Below are 18,405 nucleotides of genomic sequence, written 5' to 3'. Positions count from 1 at the left end.
ATAATGAGAAGATAACGTTTTGAGGTCTTACATGGATCGCGTACAGGTGTTCTATTTTCTTTTATGATAAGGCAATGTCACTGGTTTGTGTTCATTATTTGCACATGTGAACCTTCGTTCGCACTCGCGTCTGACACCCTGCTTGTGCATGCTGGAATCTCAGTGAGCGTTCTTTCACGATCTGCATTCCATATTTTTAAAATGGCTAATTTAATGACATTTATAGGTATCATTCGTGGGTAAAGCCCGCATGGGCGCAGGTGAGGGTACGGGCGCGCCGTGCCAAGCAAAAACCCGTACCCTTGGGTTTACCAATGCATTTATCTAAACCTGGGTAAGACAGCGTGGCTGGTTGACTTAAAAATTATCATTCCTCCACGAGGTAGAGTAACCTCCACCAGGTTTACAGAAATTCTTGTGTGACATGGCGTCATACTAGTCTGTTCACAAGTCCATTTATGTGCGAGTTCCGACTTCACAATATATAGGCTTGGGGCTCCCAAACAGATGCTCACTCGATATATTTTCCTCAAGTATATAGGGCCTGTGAAGTAGTAATTTTAAACTGCTTCTTCTCTACATTCAATCCAGAGATCTTCTACTCGTGTTGATTCACAACTGAATTTATCTACTTGTGAGTGGGCACTGAGTACTGAGTGGGCGATCGTCAGGCGATCAATTTTGTCTGGAGACAAGAATTGATGTTTTATCGTCAGGGATTACTTTAAAGTGGGGAACAATACACGCAAATAGAAGCGCACAATCCCGGCTTCACCCTCGAAATACCACTGTTCCTTGGCAAAACAATGACATTGTTCAACGTTCAACGTTCAAACGTTCAACCCTACACAGAACTTTGATCGACTCGGCAATGAACTACATATCCGTATCGCCGCAAGTCCCTGACTTCGATTGGTTCACAATGATTCTTTTGTCTCGACGTACGCAATGTTAGTGACTATATCATCAAGTCAAATAATTATTGGACCACATTGTTTATGAACATTTGCATGGGCGTAGCTATTTTGACGCGGTCCTGCCGCGGTCGTGACATGGTCGTGACGCGGCCGTGACGCGGCGTGACGCGCATGTGACGCGGCACTGACGAGCCTTGACGCGGCACTAACCAGCCTTTGACGCGGCCACTGCAGGCCATACTGTAAGAATGATACATTAAATACCTACAATTGTAGATGAAATGTGATACAATAATTACTGAAGTCCATAGATACCTATCATTGTAGGGCTGATATATCAATGGAGGATCCTGTCAGGACACTCCCATAATAATCTCACACCCCTAATTTTCGCATTTTTGACCACCTACTGTGGGAATTTCCCCACAACACTTAAAAATAGATTGCTTCTCCACATTTTCGCATTTTTAGCCACCCCACTACACCTAAAACATCACCCATTTTGGGAATCTCCACAATATCAATTATTCCCACACCCTCCCCACCTCACTGCAGCTTCACCACCACACCACAATAGGTCCCCTCTTGTATCTAAGTAGTAGTTTGGTATATATATGTATAATATAATGTAATAGACCGCTTTTTTTGCTTATTTGTGTGCCTGCTCCTCCTCTAGAGGCCATTTAACATATGTTAGAGTAAAGAACACTTTCGCACTTTTGCCCCTTTGGTGGGAAAGTGTTCTATTATATTCAAAACATGTTTATGAGCATATATGAGTATATTCCCATCTTTATTTGACCCCCTGAAGCGCCCTACATCAATAGATATAGCACATATGCAAGAAAACACAGAATATGTTCCTATTTAATTATTTCTAGGTGGACAGACTTGGAAAAATAATTCCCAGTATCTATTCAACAATATGAACAATGTATCAGGAGCCCAGGACCATGGGATAATTTCCTGTTGCATGGTGTGCCCCCCCTCTCCTGGTGGTTTACCCCCTGTGAAAAATTTTCCTACAGGACCGGACCTTAATTGAGGTGAGGGGTCTATTTCTATGTATATTTGGAGTAGATCTATCATATAGCTGGCCCAGAACACACATAGGATCCTGCTACAAAAACAAAAACATAGAAAATCTCACTTTTGACACTTTTGATGTTTTTTAGTATCTTACTCTTGCATAAATAACCATCCCTGCTCACATATTATCAGTAGTACATTCACACATATGTTCTATGCCAAGGATCAGCCCTACATAGGGCGCAAATTTGATATCTGATGTACAGGAGGTATTTCTACTGATAGGAAACCTACAGAGTAATCCAGCCTGTGATAAGTGATCAGATACCTGGGATACAGCACTCAATTCTTGTTGGATTGTTTTGTAAATTTAGGTATATGATAGTGAATGTACTTTAAATCTACTCCAAGTGTCTGATTATTAAATTTCGATGTTTTGAAAGTATGGGCTCCTTATCAGTAGAAATACCTCCTGTACATCAGATATCAAATTTGCGCCCTATGTAGGGCTGATCCTTGGCATAGAACATATGTGTGAATGTACTACTGATAATATGTGAGCAGGGATGGTTATTTATGCAAGAGTAAGATACTAAAAAACATCAAAAGTGTCAAAAGTGAGATTTTCTATGTTTTTGTTTTTGTAGCAGGATCCTATGTGTGTTCTGGGCCAGCTATATGATAGATCTACTCCAAATATACATAGAAATAGACCCCTCACCTCAATTAAGGTCCGGTCCTGTAGGAAAATTTTTCACAGGGGGTAAACCACCAGGAGAGGGGGGGCACACCATGCAACAGGAAATTATCCCATGGTCCTGGGCTCCTGATACATTGTTCATATTGTTGAATAGATACTGGGAATTATTTTTCCAAGTCTGTCCACCTAGAAATAATTAAATAGGAACATATTCTGTGTTTTCTTGCATATGTGCTATATCTATTGATGTAGGGCGCTTCAGGGGGTCAAATAAAGATGGGAATATACTCATATATGCTCATAAACATGTTTTGAATATAATAGAACACTTTCCCACCAAAGGGGCAAAAGTGCGAAAGTGTTCTTTACTCTAACATATGTTAAATGGCCTCTAGAGGAGGAGCAGGCACACAAATAAGCAAAAAAAGCGGTCTATTACATTATATTATACATATATATACCAAACTACTACTTAGATACAAGAGGGGACCTATTGTGGTGTGGTGGTGAAGCTGCAGTGAGGTGGGGAGGGTGTGGGAATAATTGATATTGTGGAGATTCCCAAAATGGGTGATGTTTTAGGTGTAGTGGGGTGGCTAAAAATGCGAAAATGTGGAGAAGCAATCTATTTTTAAGTGTTGTGGGGAAATTCCCACAGTAGGTGGTCAAAAATGCGAAAATTAGGGGTGTGAGATTATTATGGGAGTGTCCTGACAGGATCCTCCATTGATATATCAGCCCTACAATGATAGGTATCTATGGACTTCAGTAATTATTGTATCACATTTCATCTACAATTGTAAGAAGTGATACATCAAACCTACAGGTACAGGTGGCCACTGACGCGCCATTCCTATATTCTATATTCCACTTCCAGATCAAGTTGGATGAGTTCACGACCATTCCTTTGTTACTTTATTTGCCTCAGAGCCATGTACAACTAGGTATACATAAGCCAATGACTATTTTCTTTTCCTTCCTCTCTGGACCCTTCGAGCCTGTGGAGCACAGGGCAGACATTCTTCGGCCGGCAGAGAAGGAACTACAGTTTCGGATAGCTCGTCTGCAGACTCCAAAGATGTAGCATCAGAGTTATCACTGAATAAGGGGCCGCGCTGTCAATCACATAGTAAGTTAGATATCTATCGAATGGAGCAGGTAATGTCTTCCTCACTTGAAGTTCACTCTCGCTATAATCTCTTACAGAAACCCATTCATCAGGAATTCCGAGATACACATTCCATCGCCTGTGATAATAAGGGTTTCTTCTCGTCGAAGTTCTCGAGCCCAGAGGAGACAAAACGAAAGAATGCTTAGTAAAACAAATTTATTACTGCCTATGGACAATTACAGTGTACGACGTCTAATTCTGTCAGGATGAAAAGGAACACTGTTAGAATATCAATTATTATGACAGATCTAAAATAAAATATACCTAAGTTATACGGACAGTGTGACAGTTGAGGTGGTGAGGTTTGACACGGCATGTGGAGGTGGTGAGGTCTGACGCGGCATGTGCTACTTGTGACGCGGCATGAATGAAGTTTGACGCGGCGTGACGCGCGGGTGACGCAGCAGTGACGAAGTTTGACGCGGCATGGAGGAGGTTTGACACGGCAACTGACGCGGCACAACTTGTTTGATGCGGCACTGACGCGCATGTGACGCGGCAACTCACGCGGTATGTGCTATGGTTGACGCGGCACTGTAGTAGGCCTTGACGCGGCATAGAGTGTGGATGTTGATATTAGTACAGAGACTTGCGAAGATATTTGGGAGAACTTGTCGTGGTGTGAGTAGTGCTTGACGCAGCCTAAACGAGGCTTCTGACATGCCATGGTTGGGGCTTGACGTGGTGGTGCTAGTGCTGCCGTGGTCCGGTTCGGTCCGGTTCAGAGGCAGTTTGATGAGAACTGAGAACTGGACCTTGGTCCGGTTCTACCTTTATTGACGAACCTTGGACCGAACCTTTGCGAACGGTTCGCAGTGGTCAGGTTCGGTTTTTTTTCGGTTCGAACGCGAACCGGACCCAATTTGTTCTACAGGTAGCAAAAAAAAACATAGTCGAAGTACTTCGACCGCAGCAGCACTACGAGCTCTGTATCCCTCAACAATACCAACAACAGCACCTTTCCCGGCAACAATGCACTCTGCTGAGTCATGCAAAGAGAAATATATCAATGTCATTGCGCATGTACATACACGAGACGGAACGAGTGGGTGATATGTTGATGGTGCGGGAGTGGTGCCTGCCTCAATGAGGTTGCCGAGTCCGAGGAGTCCTGGAGAGGCTGTATCTATATAGGATGGTAAAAAAAAAGTTGCCCCAACCAGAGTCGAGTCTACATGCGCAAGTTCAACATACCTAAAGCATTGTGAGACATTGTTGAAACGAGGAGTCCTGGAGAATGTCCAATTGTAAGACAGCTATACGAGTTCAAAGGAGAAAGTGTACAAACGATGTAGTTAGATAGAGTTGAGAATACCGTAGAGTTTGTGAAGAGATTGGATGTGCGTTGAAGAGCAAGGGTGCAAGACATTCCATCATAACGGGCCGCTCTTCGTAGGAGTCGCCATGTACAGTCTGGTCTTGGGAGAGCCACGCACCTTAGGGAATGGGTGACATGTAGTCGAAGTAAGACACAGGAGAACCCATGCTGACGAAAACACCGCTTATAGCAAGGAGGACACTTGCCTTTATGAGAGCATGTCAACATCGGCTTCAGTTCGCGACGGGTGAGGAGTTGGATAGCTTACCATGATGATAGTGCTTGTCGGGATAGAGAACAACCTGCTCCTAGCGGTTTCGAAGGCTTGTTTACAAGGGACGTGGAACGAAGGGCTTCGGGGAGGGGTTCAAATGCTCTTGGGTCAGTAATCGCATATGACTGGAAAGGGTGGCATAATTGAGTCATACGGCAAGGATTCCTAAGTTTTGAAATCATACCTGAGTGGAATAGAATGAAGCCATGGCGTGAAATAGAATAGGGAAGAGAGAGACTAATGCTCATATATAGTGAGAACAGGGCTCCCTGAGGCCGAGGTGGATCATTGAAGGCAGTATCAAAACACGCTTCGACAATGTGACAGAACTTCTTGCGGTTCGGGGTTCGGACCGGTTCAGGGAAGGTTCGAACCAACATAGAACCGTTCGGGCAATGGTGGACCGCGAACCTCACTCAGGTCCGGTCCGCCCCAATTCTTGAACCATGGACCGAACCAAGGAAGAACCTGACCATTGGTCAGGTTCGGACCGTGGTTCTGGACCAAACCACGGCAGCACTAGGTGGTGCAGGGTATAGAGAGTGGATCAAACTTGGCAGGGTGAGGTCGAGGCTTGACGCAGTGAGACAACATTTGACACTGCGTCTGAAAACCAACATAGATAAACGAATTAGAGGTAATTAGTGATGTGCACGGCCCGGCTTGAGGCCCTGGGCCGGCCCAAGCCGGGCCCAAATAGGCCGGGCCCAGCCCAGGCCTACGTCATGGCCTGAGGAAGGCTTGGGCCTGGGCTTGGATTTCGAGAAGCCTGAGCCGCCGGCCTGAGCCGTGGCTTTGGCATGTTTAGTGGCACTGCCATAGAAGCCTTGCCGGAGGTACGTTTCCCGACTCTATTTTTGTCTTTCTTTGACTTCCATCAACTCTATCAGCTTCGACTCGGATGGTCCACATGTTGCAGTCAAAAAGCCTGCATTGGCCAACATATCGAGCAATTTCAACGCCTTATCTCTTGTCTGTTGCTACGGAAAAGTCACGGTGAGTGCCAGCGCCATGTCCTCTGCTTCGCGAGCTCGACATAACTCACTCCGCTGTCGGAAAACCAGATCTCAGTTTCACAGATCAATATTTTTCGTAAATCTGAAGCCTTTTTTGCTTCACCTTCGCAAGTGTGACGGCGCACCCAATATCTTTCAATTGATTCATGTCGGTACGTGTTCCTCTAACATCCCTACTTACTACCCACCCATGACAAGCACAGATGCCGAGCACCGTGTTGCACGTCCTGTGCGCAAAACAAAGCCAACAGCCGCCCTCCTTCAGCATGCCGAGAAGGCAGCGTTGCCATCCTGATAATCTTTGCTTCAGATCAATGCGCAGAGGTACCCTGTTTGGGCTTCACTTGCGCGGGACTATCTATCAATCATGTCATCGTCGGTCTCGAGCGAGCGGGCGTTCTCACAAGGCGGCATCACCATCACGAAACGGCGCAACCGGCTCAAGGCTGACATCGTCGAAGCACTCCAGTGTGTTAAATGTGCGCTACGACACAATCTTCTGTTCTGGGAGCCCGAACCATCGTCTCTCGTCGAGTTGGAGTACCTGGACGACAATGACGAAGAAGCGGAAGCGGGAGCAGAGACTGGTGACGTTGTGGATGAAGAAGAAGGTTGGGACGTTTTACTTTTGGGTGATGATGCTGAGGACGTGTCAGATGTTGAGACGGACATTTAGACACATTGTAATTAGACTACCACTAATGCTTGATCTGTCCGTTGGCTTCGCAAAGCTGCTCTGTCCGTTGGCTCCCCCAAGCCCCGGCCTGGCTGGGCCCAAGCCCCGGCTTTGGGCTGGCTTGGGCTCACGGTGTAGCGGGGCGCTCTGGCAGAACAGGACGGGAGTGGCAGGGGTCCTGGCGCGGTGGCAGGAGTCCTGGCTCGTAGTCAGTAGTCCTCGCGTGTGTCGTAGTCTGTCCTCGATAGACAGAGCCGTAGCCTCCCGCCATAGAGGTCTGGCCTTGGTTCCCTTGCAGTCCGTGCCCGTTCCAACGGCCTAGGCTCTGAATTTTTGTGAGCCTAAGCCCTTCGAAGCCAAGCCTAAGCCGGGCCGGAACATCACTAGAGGTAATGCAACAATATAGGACTGACGCGCAAGATGCATACTAGTAGTATGAACGCAGAGGACAAGCACTGTAAATTTGGTGAGAGGTGAATACAGCACTATAGAGGCTGTACGCAGGCAGACACTCATATGTTGATCATTAACGATGATTCAAAGTGTTTGGAATGCGATATGAAGTTGTGTAAACATGATCTGTAGGTAGGAATTTGTTACAGTGCCGCGTCACATATGCCGCGTCAGTGCCGCGTCACAGGCGCGTCACGACCACGGCAGGCGCGGCAGGGCCGCGTCAATTTCACCTGGCCCCATTTGCATTACGTGGGCTATTCCAGCTTCGACACCGTCCTTCCAGCATTCAACTCCAGAATCTAGCTTGCTTCACAGACCTGGCATTTGGTAGTGGATAGTAACACCCTGCGACGTCATGCATGTTACTGTTGACCGGTCCATCTATTTTATCGCCCGTCTGAGGCATGGATACATGCTTGGCTTCATGCACCTGGATTTTGCATTTCTTAGCTCATTCAACTAAAAAGTTCACAGATCTGTAATTTTACTACCGGGCCCGCGTGCTTGCAAATCGGTGTTTCCTCGACAATGCAAAACATTCCCATGTGAGAGTGGTTAGCAGTTCTACGTCAATTTTTGCGATGCTCAACAATATATTGCTTTAATTACCAATCTCATCTGTTGACAGGTTCACTAGCACGGATGGCCCGCCGTAGGACCTTGGGCATACCAGAAAATACCACGTCTGTCACGAAACACGATCGGAGTCTCGTTGGCGCCATCGAGAGAGAGTTCCACGAGCTGGTATTCGAGGCCAACGTTAGACGAACAGATTCAATCTGCGCGGTGCGTTGCATCTTCGTATGACCTCCCAATATCAATCATCATCAACAAAGACCGCTCGTTTCGATAGCCTCTCGAATTCAAGCTTAGTGGACTGCGAGCAAGACGAGACACCGTCAATGATCTTTAGATGTATTCAAACGTCCACACTGCTCAGCGGTATGATCATCTCTCCAAAAAAAAATTACTGATTGGCTCTGAACTAGGTATCACACCATCAACGTCAACCTTGATGCCAAAGCCAAAGCAGAAAAATGACTCACTGTCGCGACGTGCCGCTCGGGCTGCCGGCTCAATCTTCAATATCAATGTTTTAGAGGCATACAAAATTAACTTCATCGAGCTAAGGCGCGCAGGTGAGTCAAATGGTTGAATCCTGGCTGCATAGCGACCTGCTCATACTCACGATCTCATTTCCACACGTCAACGGAGGGCAGCAATTAGAGTCGTATATGCAAGTTGAAAACGGAGGGACACATGCGCTGACAGACATAGATGCTGTCAAAGTAGTAACAATGGCGAGGAAGGATAGACGCATTTTCTGTGCGAGGGGATTCCGAATGATATCTGACAATGATGAAACACTGTAGGACGATAACCAGCTTTTATACCATGCATATACTTATTGGCAGGATTTTGATTGATTTGGCACAATCGGTATTGCTGTCAGACGAACGTGCAGAAGCGTATTCAGTTGATTACCACTATTGTGGAATAACCTGCTGGCAACATCGACAACCCCCCAGTCATCGTTTCGTCATTTGAACCCGCAATGGCCCGCAGCACCAGCACAGCAACAAAGCTAGAAAGTTGCTGCTCATTCTCGTCCACACTTCCGATTTAAAATAGTACGTTCGTCACGAAACACAATCGGAGTCTCGTTGGCCCCATCAAGAGAGAGTTCTACGAGCTAGTCTTCGAGGCCAACGTTAGACGAACAGATTCAATCTGCGCAGTGCGTTCCATCTTCGTATGACCTCTCAATAACAAAGACCGCTCGTTTCGATAGCCTCTCGAATTCAAGCTTAGTGGACTACGAGCAAGACTAGACACGGTCAATGATCTTTGGGTAAATTCAAACATCCACATTGCTCAGCGGTATGAACACCTCTCCAAAAACAATTGTACTGATTGGCTCTGAACTAGGTCTGACACCATCATGATGCCAAAGCGAAGGCAGAAAAATGACTCACTGTCGCGACGTGCCACTCGGGCCGCCGGCTCAATCTTCAAGCGGGTAGACGCATACATGATGATGATGGGATCCACCGAACTAAGGCGCGCAGGTGAGTCGTATGGTTGAAGCCTGGCTGCATAGCGACCTGCTCATACTCACGTAACTTCCACACATCATTGGAGAGCAGCAATCAGTGTGTAATGTGCAAGCTTGACCCACACGGACACATGCACTGACAGACACAGATGCTGTCAAAGCAGTAACAATGGCGAGGAAGGATAGACGCATTTTCTGTGCGAGGTGATATATAATCTCCTGAGGGGATTCTCGAATGATATCCCTGACAACGAGGAAACAATGTAGGACGATAACCAAATTTTATACTACCATGCATATACTTATTGGCACGGTTCTGATCGATCTGGCGGAATCGGTATGTATTGCTGTCAGACCAACGTGCAGGAGCGTATTCAGTTGATTACGACCATTGCGAAATAACCTGCTGGCAACATCAACAACCCCCCGGCCATCGTTTCATCATTTGAACCCGCAATGGCCCTGCCAGCACAGCAACAAAGCTGAAAAGTTGAGTATAAGATGGCAAGATCGAACAGATTTAGCTAATTCCAATTTGAGCCTTTGAAAAGCAATGGATCTTGAATTTTGAATTTTTATACTTGGCCATCATAAGCTCAGGTAACTAGGTACCTTGATGGCTCAACTACCAATGAAACAAAATGTCCTGCGAATCCAGACAAATGTCCGAAATTAAAGCAAAGCTCGCAAACTCGTTGGTAATAGGTACGCATAAGTATCCAAAGACTTATGTGCCACCCTATCAGAAGGAACGCCATTTCAGAGACCTGTCGTTTGTATTCTCCCCAGTACGTCCTGCCAGCCGAATACTATGCATGTGCCATGCCCGCACTAATCGTGACAACACCTTAGATTCTATCGTCGTACTATTCAGCTGCGAGGGTAAGGCACCCGCATTACCAGACGCAATGTTGCCCATATCATGAGACTGTGGGGGTAATACACCCACATTCGTCTCAATCATGTTGCCCACAATACGCGCAAGTGGGGGTAGCACACCCATGTAAAAACACGTCCGATATTGTGGCCAAAGCCCCGCGTCGTCAGAAAAATAAGTGCTGAGCCACTCGTTCCAAGACCTCTCGCATGCGATCGGCAGCCTTGCCCTCGAGTAACGAGGAGGTCTCGTCACAGAGCTGCATGTTATGTGCACGACGGATAGTCAAGAAGGCCGGGCAGCGAGCAAAAATATGGTGAACACTCTCAAAGGCATCACAACCAAAATGACACCAGGGCGGGCGTATCACGAAAACGCCGATGCGGCACCTCTGCAGTATCAAGTTGCGATGACCAGGCATACAATTGTACGATGGCAGAGAAAGAGCTAGATGCTCGAGTGTATGGGAGGTCCGGCAGGCGATGACTGTCATACAGTGCAAGAGTCAGAGCTCGCGCTGGACGAAAGGAGTCGCTCAACGCATAAGAATCTTCGAGCCTAGAAATGAGCAAAGAAGACAAGTTATTTTCAACAAAACCATAACCGGATGCAAACATAGCGTAGTCATCCATTGAGAAAGTTGCCAGGGGCGCAGACGGAATTACACCACGCCGTTCTTGCACATACGAGGTCATCCGATCCACATAATCGTTGGTGAGACATTCTGGCGCAAGGCCGTTGGTATGACCAGCGGTCCAGACGAGTGAGGGCGCAGGTGTTGGAGAGTGTAGAAGTGAAAACAACCAGCGGTATAAGGAGCGCGCTGGCTGATTGTTCCAGACGTGGGGTAGAGCACCGGGAAGTACTTCGTGTATCATGTGGACTGCATTTTTGTGATCTGCCAAAACAGAGTAGGGTTCTTGTGGGTTAGCGTGAATGGACAGTAAAACAGCAGCTATGATGCCCAGTAGCTCGCCATGTAGGATCCCTGCCGATGTTCCATAGCTTGCAAGTGAGAATACCACCTGGCTATTAGGTGTCGCAGCTGCAGATGTAACCGAGCGAGCCTGGAAAAGTGATGCTGGTAATGGGAGCATTGATGCGTCCGAGGCAGCAAAAGGACGTTGTTGAGAGGGTTCGTGGGAGCGGTATGTAGCGATGACAATGCTATGATCTCTTCTTCAGCATGTAAGCGTCACAGAGGACGAGCAATAGCCAGTGTTTCATCACATGAACTGTCTAGCAGCATGCCGAGGTAGAGATGTTCAAGCCAAGATATCAACGAAGGGAGATGACGCCGTAGTGATGGCGCGGTGGTAGACAGTTCAGCCATCCAGTTACGCGAAGGCTCAAAACGGCGTGGCGAGGCCGTATTTTGCGCAGCCCAAGATCCGAAGTGAGAGAGCTGCGTGAAACCATGTCGTGTCAGTGCTGGCAAGGCAGCATTCAGGAAGGATGAAGCAAGCCGTGGTGAACTGTTTAGGATATGACGTATACTGACATGCCCCTCAAACAAGTGAGACTGATCAGAGGGCACAATAGAACAATTGACATCAAGGAGGGTGTGTCGTGCCAAAATCCATGCCCAGGGGAGGTGCTGATGGGCACGAACGAAGGACTGAAGATGAGATGATCTTGCTAAGGGGTAGCGACAACCATTCGGCATGCACGACCCGTCCGTGAGTGTGATCTGTGCCATGGTACGAAAGGCATTGATGGGATGGTTCAGGTCACGCTGGAGACCTATCACAGCCGTGAAATACTAGGGAAACTGAAACCGAAAAGTGCAATGGGCAATGAGAGGAGACCAGAATGGAAGGAGAAGGGAAACCGAAGATAATCATGTATGATATGGGCGATACGAAGGTCCAGCTTCTCAGCTTGCGCAGGTGTGATAGGTTGGAAGGCGAGCCGTGGTCTGATATGAGAGACCAGCGTTTGGGCAATGAGTCGTCGAAGTGCTGTCAGTGGCAAGCGTGTTGGGAGGTCAGGAAGTTGGAACAATGACAAAATCCCATCCAAATGTTGTTGGTGTCATGGTGAAGGGTCATTTATCGAACCTCCGATACATCACGTGACTTACCGTCGGCATCCACACGACTCCGAAGGAGGGAGCAGAAAACGTGCACCTTGTTTCGCCCACCTTTTTCCTCGGGGTCTAAGGCTCAACGGAACCGTACGATACTGTTCTGGGTGCACCTATAGCTCGTTCCCCTCGATTGGTGTCTATACGCGCATCGATGCATATTGATGTACTGGAATAGATCCGAGTAGTGCTGCCGCAGTCCAGTCCCGAACCAAGGTTCGAACCCGAACCTTTGTGGACTGGACCGATGGTTCAGTCACGGGTCCGTTATTTCTCCTGGACCGAACCCCCTGATAGGTTCTAGGTTCGGCATTATCCTAGTCCACGTGAACCGGTCCAGACGCGTCTAGACCGGTTCGGACCTAACGCTGTGCTACTTCGGCGAAGCCTCACGTTTTGGGTGAGGCATTCTATTCAAGTATTGCTGGCTCTATCGACCCTTCTGGCGAGAAGTGGAAACCAATTGAGCACCGAGTACGGTAAGTGTGTCTATTAAATACTTAAGTCAAGATTACTGATCAGCACTCAGTTGTATGGAGCACGCGCTGCATCTAGCAGCAAAACACTTCGTCGAAGAAGTGGCTCCTACGCCTGCAAGCGCCTTGCACAAGAAGGCAGGTCAGGCTGAGGACGATGATGACGACGATGATGAAAGTGTCGAATTCGACATTGGTGACACCATCGGCAAGGCACTCGCATTCATCGCACAAGTAAGTACTCAAGTACTCATCTAACTGTTGTTGTATACTGACATGACACTGTTTAGGTTCGGAAGTCCCCTCAAGCGCGCGCCTTCCTTCAGAAGTGTTGCGCGGAAGTGAATGAGCCCACCTTAGAACTCTCAAAATGGATTCGCACACGCTGGGCATCGCTTTTCAACATGCTGCAGCGTATTTTTCAATTGCGCAAAGTAAGTGCTCTACTATACTAATGACTACATGAATACATTGCTCACTTGATTTGTCAGGGAATAAACAGATTCATCCAGCTCGCTGACGAGAGTGACGAGGTCCCAAATTTGAAGGGCAAGTTATACGCGGATTTCAGACTTTCAGCACCTGAATGGACCGAGTTGGAGCTGATGCGTGAAGTCCTCCAGGAGCCCACAGACGCTCAACAGAGTTTCTCAGCGACACGTGAACCAACCGTATGGCGGACTATCCCAGTGCTCGAATGTCTTCAAGAGACACTGCAAAATATGGCAGGCGTGTCAAAATTCAACCGCTTCTCAACAGCTATTGAAGCTGGTGTCATCAATCTCCGCAAGTGGTATGGTAAGACTGATGACACGGACGCATATTTCATTTGCCTAGGTATGTATCATATTTATTTTAATATGTTCGATTGACATTTACCTTTTGGTGTAGCGCTCGACCCCAACTACAAGGTCGCATATGTGCGTGACAAATGGGCCCCTCATTTTTTCAACAAAGGCATGCAATGCCTCGAGAGAGTCGTATGTCGCTCATCACTCTTTTATGTCAATTGTATACTAATATTACATAGTTCAATATGTATGATAACACTAGTACTTCCTCGCAGACTCCTGTAGGGCCGTCTGTTACTGCACCTCCCTCACTTGCTCGCCAAGGCTTGTATGGCCATAACTGGATGCGCAACTCTGTGAAATCACGTATCGTGAATGATACAGCCACGCGAAGGCCTCGTCAAGAACTCGAGGACTATCTGGACGCACCGCTTGAGGATGTTGACAATGTAGTGGCCTGGTGGGGGGTATGTCTCATTGTTTTATTCGTGTTGCTTGCATACTAACAAACTTTCAAGCACCATTCTGTGCAATACCCGACTGTCTCCCGCATCGCGAAGGACTACCTGGCCATTCAGGGCTCGGCTGTTGTGTCTGAGCGAGCATTTTCAAGCGGCGGCATTACTGGGACCGCACATCGCGGCAGCTTGCAACCAACAACATTCGAGGCTCTTCAATTGCTCAAGAGTGCATACCGTCAAGGGCATATCTCTGCGACAGCCCAGGCTGAGTTTGTCGCTCCGTATGATAACCGCATTGTGAAGGAAGGGTCCTAGTAGCTATTGACACTGTACACATTGTTTTTTTTGCAAATTGAAGCAACGGTTCGAGGGTTCGAACGCATCCTGAACCCGAACCGAACTCTTGCGAACGCGTTCGAAGGGGTCCAGTCCTAGGTTCAGCCATCTGGCCTGAACCTGACCAATGGTCGAGTTCGGGGTTCGCAGATATAGGGCAATGAACCCGACCGAACCGAACTTCGGCACCACTAGATCCGAGTGAACGAGGGAAACTCAATCGATCCTCGGACAATGAAGTCGGCGGGAGAAGAGATTCCAGGAACAAACGCTCACGCATAGCAAGGATATTTGCGACTTAATCTGTGACGGCCTTGAGAGTATCAAATTCCATTCAATGATTGTAGCTATGAATGCTTACCATTCTCGAACGAAGCGGTTCATCATTTCTTCGCCTTGCAGACAGCCGTCTTAGTCAGGAATGACGAGAAAGTTCGTCTTGAACACGGAGCCGAGTGACATGGGAAAATGACACTGCAAGTGCCAAGTGCTATGTCTTATCGTGTCCGTACCACATCCCACTCACTCCCTGCACGATGATAGCTTTATCCCACTAGAATGTATCTCATATTGTTCTATTCATCATCATTGTTGTCATACTATAGTTAATACAGTCTTCGACAGGGTCATTTTCGAGGAACAAGAACTCAGAAAATAAACGAGTGGATACTGGCGGTACGTCGCGTGACGTGTAGGAGAAGAATTCGTGCGTCTGTGTTAACGTTCAACCACAAGAGCCCTACAACACCCTACAGCCAACTGTCACTTCTCCTGCATCCACTTATGATTCCGATACAAATCCCGCATCCGCGCTGCATTTGCATCGTGTTTGGTATGTCAAATACTTGCAACCTCGTGCCAACCACGCACACCAGCCGTGTTCAGTGTCTCGCCCTTCTCGACGACAATGAGAAGACAATGTTATGAGGTCTTACATGGATCGCGTACAGGTGTGTTGTCCATCTCTTTTTTATGATAAAGCAATCTCATTGATTTGTATTCATTATTTGCACATGTGAACCTTCGTTCGCACTCGCGCCTGTCACCTGCTTGTGCATGCTGGATTCTCAGTGAGTATTCTTTCACGATCTACATTTCATATTTTTAAAATGGCTAATTTAATGACATTTATAAGTAAATCGGTGTTTCCTCGACAATACAAAACGTGAAAGTGGTTAGCAGTTCTACGTCGATTTTTGCGAATCTTAACAATATATGGCTTTAAATGCTAATCCCATCTGTTGACAGGTTCACCAGCACTGATGCATGATGGCCCGCCGTTACCCGTAGGACCTTGGGCATACCAGAAAATACCACGTCTGTCACGAAACACGATCGGAGTCTCGTTGGCGCCATCAAGAGAGGGTTCCACGAGCTAGTCTTCGAGGCCAAGTTAGACGAACAGATTCAACCTGCGCAGTGCGTTCCATCTTCGTATGACCTTCATCATCATCAACAAAGACCGCTCGTTTCGATAGCCTCTCGAATTCAAGCTTAGTGGACTGCGAGCAAGACTAGACACCGTCAATGATCTTTAGATATATTCAAACGTCCACATTGTCCAGCGGTATGAACACCTCTCCAAAAACAATTGTACTGATTGGCTCTGAACTAGGTATCACACCATCAACGTTAACCATGATGCCAAAGCGAAAGCAGAAAAATGACTCAATGTCGCGACGTACTGCTCGGGCTGCCGGCTCAATCTTCAATATTGGTTGGGTACATGCATCCAAAATTAGCTCCAGGGAGCTAAGGTGCGCAGGTGAGTCATATGGTTGAATCCAGGCTGCATAGCGACCTGCTCATACTCACGATCTCATTTCCACACGTCAACGGAGGGCAGCAATCCCGATCGTATATGCAAATTTGAAACGGAGGGGCACATGCGCTGACAGACATAGATGCTGTCAAAGCAGTAACAATGGCGAGGAAGGACAGACGCATTTTCTGTGCGAGGTGATGTTTAATCTCCTGATGGGATTCTCGAATGATATCTGACAATGAGGAGACACTGTAGGACGATAACCAGCTTTTATACCATGCATATACTTATTGGCACGGTTCTGATCGATCTGGCGGAATCGGTATGTATTGCTGTCAGACCAACGTGCAGGAGCGTATTCAGTTGATTACGACCATTGCGAAATAACCTGCTGGCAACATCAACAACCCCCCGGCCATCGTTTCATCATTTGAACCCGCAATGGCCCTGCCAGCACAGCAACAAAGCTGAAAAGTTGCTCGTCCACACTTCCGGTTTGTGCTCGGTCAATATATCATCCCATTCTTCTCGGTCGTTGCTTCCTTATATGTAGTACCTGCAATCGGCCTATACCATTAGTAGGCTGATGACCTTGCAACTGCTGGCAGGTCTGCTGGAAGAAACGACATCACGGTCCCAGCACAAGCCTTCCCGAAAGGGAATAGGCGCGTGCACATCCCTGTTGGCATTAAGCAAAACGACACCACCATTGACCAAGGAGGGAGCAGAAAACGCGCACTCTGTTTCGCCCACCTTCTTTCCTCAAAGTTCAACGGAACCGCACGATACTGTTCTGGGTGCATTCATCGCTCGTTCCCTTCGATTAGTGTCCGCCCCACCATGGCAACACGCATCGATGCATATTAATGTACTGGAACAGGTACGAGTCAATAAGGGAAACTCAATCAGTCTTCGGACGACGAAGTCGGCGGGGATGGTGTGGAAGAAGACCTCGTGGACACTTAGTCAGCCGCTCGACACAAGACGTTCCAGGAACAAATGCTCACACTTATCAAGGACATCTGTGACATCTGCGACAGCCTTGAGTATCAAATTCAATTCAATGATTGTAGCGATGAATGCTTACCATTCTCGAACGAAGCGGTTCATCATTCCTTCGGCTTGCAGACAGCTGTCTCAATCAGGAACGACGGGAAAGTAACACGGAGCCGAACAACGTGGGAAAACAACACTACAAAGCGCGCTATGTCTTGTCGTGTCCGTACTCACTCTCTGCGTGATGTCATCTTAATCCTTCTGAAATGTACAATATATTGCATCACCATTGTTCAACAGAGACACTTTAGGTGGACGAGAACTCAGGAAATAAATGATCATTTTGTGTATACTGCGTCACATCACATGTAGGAGAAGTATCCGTGCGTCTGCGCCAACGCTCAACCACAAGTAAAATCCCAGCCCGACGACACCCTACAGTCAACTACCACCTCTCCTACATCCTTTTATGACCCCCACATAGCTCCCGGCATCATCTGCACTGCATTTGCATCGTGTTTGGCACGTCAAATACTTGCAACCTCGTGCTAACCACGCACACCAGCAGTGTTCAGTATCTTGCACTTCTCGACGACAATGAGAAGATAACGTTTTGAGGTCTTACACGGATCGCGTACAAGTATGCTGTCGGTCTCTTTTCTTTTATGATCAAGTAATCTCACTGGTTTGTATCCATTTGCATATGTGAACACTTATTCGCACTCGCGTCTGTCACCTGCTTGTGCATGTTGGAATCTCAGTGAGTTTTCTTTCACGATCTGCATCTTATATTTTTAAAATGTCTAATTTAATCACATTTGTAGGTATTATCTGCGGGTAAAGCCCGCATGGACGCGGGTAAGGGTACGAACGCGCCATGCCCAGCAAAAGTCCGTACCCATTGAAGCGGGTACGGGTATCACCCGCGGTACCCGTGGGTTTGCCGTGCAATTCCTTAAACCTGGTTAAGACAGCGTGGCTGGTTGACTTAAAAATCATCATTC

At 47.4% G+C, this 18,405-nt stretch overlaps 4 protein-coding genes across 4 annotated transcripts; 1 reads left to right on the top strand and 3 right to left on the bottom strand.

Annotated features, from left to right (window-relative positions):
• Positions 1–4,177: 4,177 nt before the first annotated feature.
• Positions 4,178–7,594, bottom strand: HD556DRAFT_1380731 (uncharacterized protein; the record flags this gene model as incomplete). The annotated part of the gene is made up of 5 exons (XM_041303236.1): positions 4,178–4,201; positions 4,227–4,266; positions 4,298–4,508; positions 5,940–6,015; positions 7,519–7,594. Coding segments are annotated over 3 exons (270 nt in total), but the record flags the coding sequence as incomplete, so codon positions are not given.
• A 3,231-nt stretch (positions 7,595–10,825) lies between these two features.
• On the bottom strand, positions 10,826–12,376 carry HD556DRAFT_1482054 (uncharacterized protein; the record flags this gene model as incomplete). The annotated part of the gene is made up of 2 exons (XM_041308644.1): positions 11,690–12,376; positions 10,826–11,657 (listed from the first exon to the last, which is right to left on the bottom strand). The coding sequence occupies exons 1-2, from the start codon at positions 12,187–12,189 to the stop codon at positions 10,826–10,828; spliced, it is 1,332 nt and encodes a 443-aa protein (XP_041158984.1). The 5' UTR covers positions 12,190–12,376.
• Positions 12,377–15,888: 3,512 nt separating this feature from the next.
• On the bottom strand, positions 15,889–16,625 carry HD556DRAFT_1380705 (uncharacterized protein). The gene is made up of 3 exons (XM_041303235.1): positions 16,456–16,625; positions 16,278–16,346; positions 15,889–16,246 (listed from the first exon to the last, which is right to left on the bottom strand). The coding sequence occupies exons 1-3, from the start codon at positions 16,585–16,587 to the stop codon at positions 16,175–16,177; spliced, it is 273 nt and encodes a 90-aa protein (XP_041158983.1). The 5' UTR covers positions 16,588–16,625; the 3' UTR covers positions 15,889–16,174.
• An 81-nt stretch (positions 16,626–16,706) lies between these two features.
• Positions 16,707–17,637, top strand: HD556DRAFT_567502 (uncharacterized protein). Its single transcript, XM_041310973.1, has one exon. It carries the CDS (start codon positions 16,992–16,994, stop codon positions 17,565–17,567), a length of 576 nt encoding a protein of 191 aa, XP_041158982.1. The 5' UTR covers positions 16,707–16,991; the 3' UTR covers positions 17,568–17,637.
• The last annotated feature ends 768 nt before the right edge of the window (positions 17,638–18,405 follow it).

Source organism: Suillus plorans, assembly GCF_016647745.1.
Source record: "Suillus plorans strain S12 chromosome Unknown HD556scaffold_37, whole genome shotgun sequence".
Classification (NCBI taxonomy): Eukaryota; Fungi; Basidiomycota; class Agaricomycetes; order Boletales; family Suillaceae; genus Suillus; species Suillus plorans.
The sequence above is the reverse complement of the archived record's forward strand: the minus strand, read 5'-3'. Positions and strand labels throughout refer to the sequence as shown.

Excerpts from the sequence above, each read along its gene's own strand:
- HD556DRAFT_1380705 (XM_041303235.1), bottom strand. The coding sequence starts at position 16,587 with ATGCGTCTGTCCTTCCTCGCCATTGTTACTGCTTTGACAGCATCTATG. Across the intron at positions 16,347-16,455 it reads TGACGTGTGGAAATGAGATC|ATTGAGCCGGCAGCCCGAGC; the intron begins GTGAGTATGAGC and ends CCAATATTGAAG. Across the intron at positions 16,247-16,277 it reads GCTTTCGCTTTGGCATCATG|AGCCAATCAGTACAATTGTT; the intron begins GTTAACGTTGAT and ends TACCTAGTTCAG.
- HD556DRAFT_567502 (XM_041310973.1), top strand. The coding sequence starts at position 16,992 with ATGACCTTGCAACTGCTGGCAGGTCTGCTGGAAGAAACGACATCACGG.